This window comes from Candida orthopsilosis, assembly GCF_000315875.1.
Source record: "Candida orthopsilosis Co 90-125, chromosome 3 draft sequence".
Taxonomy (NCBI): domain Eukaryota; kingdom Fungi; phylum Ascomycota; class Pichiomycetes; order Serinales; family Debaryomycetaceae; genus Lodderomyces; species Lodderomyces orthopsilosis.
Window position 1 is genome coordinate 1,555,935 of NC_018296.1, and position 4,095 is coordinate 1,560,029.

The 4,095-nt window shown below is 36.5% G+C and overlaps 1 protein-coding gene across 1 annotated transcript; it reads right to left on the reverse strand. All coding sequences in view use genetic code 12, as the record gives it.

Moving 5' to 3' along the window:
* Positions 1-2,591: 2,591 nt before the first annotated feature.
* Positions 2,592-4,095, reverse strand: CORT_0C06920 (Rps10 ribosomal protein S10; the record flags this gene model as incomplete). The annotated part of the gene is made up of 1 exon (XM_003868920.2): positions 2,592-4,095. A coding segment is annotated over one exon (1,504 nt), but the record flags the coding sequence as incomplete, so codon positions are not given.

Here is a 4,095-nt window from a genome sequence, read left to right on the forward strand (position 1 = left end):
TGAAAGAAATTTGCTGGGTGGAAAGTATCAAACAGGGAAAAGTATTCATGATTAAGGAAAATTCTGACGCTTTTTATAACTTTTTGGGAAGACCTGATGAGCTGCATCGAATTAGATGAAAACCATTCAATACTGTTTAATAAAGTGGCTTTGAGTTGGTGGCTTATCGCTAAGTGGTTAATAATGAGTTGTTTTTTTTATATTTAATGTGCAGCTGTAAAATATCATTGTTTGCAACTAATGGAGTAATACGTCGATCTTTGTTTATCTTTGTTTGATGAAATTCAATGGCTCTGGCTTCGTTGTAGACACTAGTGATCCGATTATTTTCTGCAGCGCGTTTTCCAACTGCTAACCGAACGAAGTGGTTTGATTCATAAGGTGTGTGGTATGTGAAAATATTTTGGACGTCCAACTCTACAATGGCTTATGGCAATTATTCTCCCTCATAGATGAGTATATGGAATTTCAGAGGAGGTGGTTGAGAGAAAATAGCTTAGAGCGAGGCTTATTAGGAGAAGTTGTTATTTTTCTTGTTTGCTTAAAGCCTTGACAAAAATCCAACTCATTATCTAATAGCTTGTAAGCTGCCCATAACGAATTATGGTAATTAATGCAGTCGTCGTCGGCCCGTTAAGTAGGCAGATATGCTTAGTTTCCGATCTTGAGATTTTTGTTCTCCTTACATCAGGAAGCCCAACGGTTTGCTAATCTAAAACGCTTGAATGTTGGCTTGTTTTCTAGGCATAAAATACGATTTGGTCACCGAATCTAAAATTTCAATCTTCTTCACGGCACTTCCACCGAGGACCAAGCCAACCGAAGACGAACAGTGAAAACATGCAAGTTAGAAATTTGCGGCGTTTTATTTGACTTTCTGATTTGCTTTTGTGACAAGTGTAGTGTGCAGATGCATCATTTGTAAAAGCTCCGTAAATGTTACCGAATTCGGTTTGAAATCTAAGAATGTACAATAACTCAAAACTAGAGTGCTAGAGTCCAAGAATTTTTATATCCATAGTGTGGTTTCAATAAATTGGTTAGCTTTGACTACGTTACTAAGACATCTCTGTTCTCTTCAGTGAAACCAATTGAAAAACCGGACAATGCGACAACCTTTACATTAGTTTTCCTCCCATCAGTATTAGATTCTGATGGACTAGAGAATATTGCAGGATGCTTTTTATCACTTGGACTGGCATTCATAAAAGCATGGGACCAACAACACAAATTTGTTATGTGTAAATAGTATTAATGAGCAAATTCTCTTGATCGTAAATGGATACAGATGGGGATTACGCAAAAGCGAACTTCAAAATTTCTTTTTTCTTCAAAACACACATAATTTTAAACGTCGTCACTTTTAACCTAATTGATCAAAGGATGAAAGAAGAAGAAGAAGAAGAAGAAGAAGAAGAGGGCTGGTTTAGAAAGCAACAAAAGAGAGCATTTTCTATGTCTATAGAGTGCTGTGGTGATATTCACAGCTGTAGACTGTAGTTTTTATGTCGCTTTAAGGCTTAAACCCAGAAAGGTATAAAATAGAGGTTTTACGATGAAGTTGATAAAAAATGTTTCCCATCAGCACCTGTTCTAGAAACGTATTCATTTGCGATGACGGAGAATTCTAAAAAAAATAGTTTAAATACACAAAATGAATTATGGTTTTTTGCCTTTGTACTTCTTTTAAAAGATTTTCAAAAATGTCGTGGCCATTGTCTTGAATTCAAAGGGAGTTAAGAAGTATTGTTGAGTTGAATTCCTATTGTATTTGTGATGTCTAAGCTTTGTAGGAATGATTACTTTTTCTAAACTTGGTAATAAGAATGTTGGGTGACACAAATAGCCGTATAAAAATTGGTCATTGAAAGCTTTATTAACGTGTTTAGGCGAGTGATGCCTTTATTTCTAACGTTTCAACTTATACACATAGACGATTGTGCTTCTTCTGTTAACATTGTGATAACTACAACTGCTTTTCTTTCTTTTTCGGCATCTCAAAGAAGTAGCTAAACACAAGATCTTATTTTTCTTGTCACGTTACAAATCACACTTCCGATGAATGAAAAATCTTTTTTGAACGTCGATCCAAATTTAATCTTGGCTTTTCGATTTATTGAGTATGTTCTACAGACAGAAAAGTGAGGACCAATTGAACCTTTTCAAACTCTCAAAACTTCATGTAATGCCAATAACCACATTTCTTTGAGTGGATAGCTAGTCATGAGTATCTGTTCTCTTAAGATTTTGGTAACTTTATCTGATGACATCAGTTAACCCTTGCTGATTTTTTTTTTTCGCACTGATGAAAAAGATTACAGTAAATATTAATAGCCCATTATGCATATATTATGTGCATAGATTTGTAATTTGACACGATACCAATCACCGAGTTAAAGACAAATCAGCTACATATTACTGCAATCAGTTTTAGACGACGTAATTAACCTATTCGAGTTTGTAGAACGTTGCCATATTTTGCTGTCAACACAAACCGAAAGCCAGTATTCGTCTCGATTCTGCGTCGTTATACGCGAGACCGTTTCTGAATTAAAATCGTACATTAAAGATTGCTCTATAAAGGGATATATTTAAGACCTTTCAGTCTTCTTGAAACCTAGACTTTTTACGAAATTACCCAATGAATCTTTTTCATTTTCCTCCTCAACATTTTCAATGGTTTGTTCTCTAGTAAGCTTTCTATCTCTTAAAAAGAGTGCTGATATAATCATTGGTGCAACAAAACATATAGCAACAATCATTAACAATCTTTGTATTTCACCATAAGCTTTTGTGGCCCCTTCTCTTTCTGGTGTTCCCCATGCATAAGTTTCTGCAAATACATAAGGACTGCCATAAACACTTACAGCTGTAGTTGCATCAAGATATTTTTCCAAACGCTTGAGTAAAGTTTGTGACCAAATGGCACCAGCAACAGAAGAACCAACTGCATAACCAATTCTGTAAAGGGTGTAGATACCAGATGTAATAACTGCCATATGTTCATGATTGACACAACTTTGAGCAGAGACAGTAAGTGGGTATGAAAAGAAACCTGTACCAATACCCATGACGATTTGACCACCAATGATACCACTGTGTGCACTCAATGAGGACCTAAAGTGGTACATGATACCAAAAGCAACCATCCACAAAGAACAACCGAAAATGACGAATCCTTTCAAACGACGTATGTAGACAATGAATAGCCCAAAAAGTCCACCACAAACCGTTGATGCAAAAGACGAAAGACTGGAAATTCTAGTTGCCGACTTCTCAGATTCATCAACAGCAACAATCAAAACGGTATACAAGTAACTTGCTTCAATGGCATAAATAAAATCATATATGAACGAAATCAAACCAGCGGACCAGATACCACGATCCTTCATTAAGGTAACTGGAATGATTGGATCCTTGGCAAAGTACTCCCAAACACAAAATATTGGAAGTAAAACACAGCCAATGACAATAGGTGCAATGATATTACCTTGTTTCCATTTTTCACTTAAACCACCGGCCAAAGTTAATGGAACCAATAAACAACCTAATGCAACGACCATCAAAAGCAATCCAATACAGTCTAACTTCCAAAACAAATACTTCATGAATCCCCAGAATCCAAATTTCTGATAAAGGGTTTCCTTCTTTTTAAACTCAACCCATTCTGGAGTTTTACCTGCCAACCATCTCATGTGGATCATACAGCAGACAAATGGAATACAGGCTAATGGGAAAATGAAGGCCCACATACCGATACCCCATTTCCAGTCCATACCCACTGCACTGGTGACATCACCAGAAATCCAAGTGTTGATGATGAAAGGAAGTGCTGGGCAGATTGAAAAAAACAATCTCCATCTCAAAGTAGAGAAATCAGACAATATGAACAACAAGACGATAAGTACACCACTGTATCCAATTTGGTATAACACAGCACCTGCAACATAAGCATTGATGGTGGGCGACTGGCATTCAATAATTGTACCAACAACATAGAACAAAACCGCAACGATAAATAATTCCAAACGACCAAAGACATCTGACAATCTAGCATACACCGGCTGAGAAGCAGCGGCAGTCAAAGCAGTAATA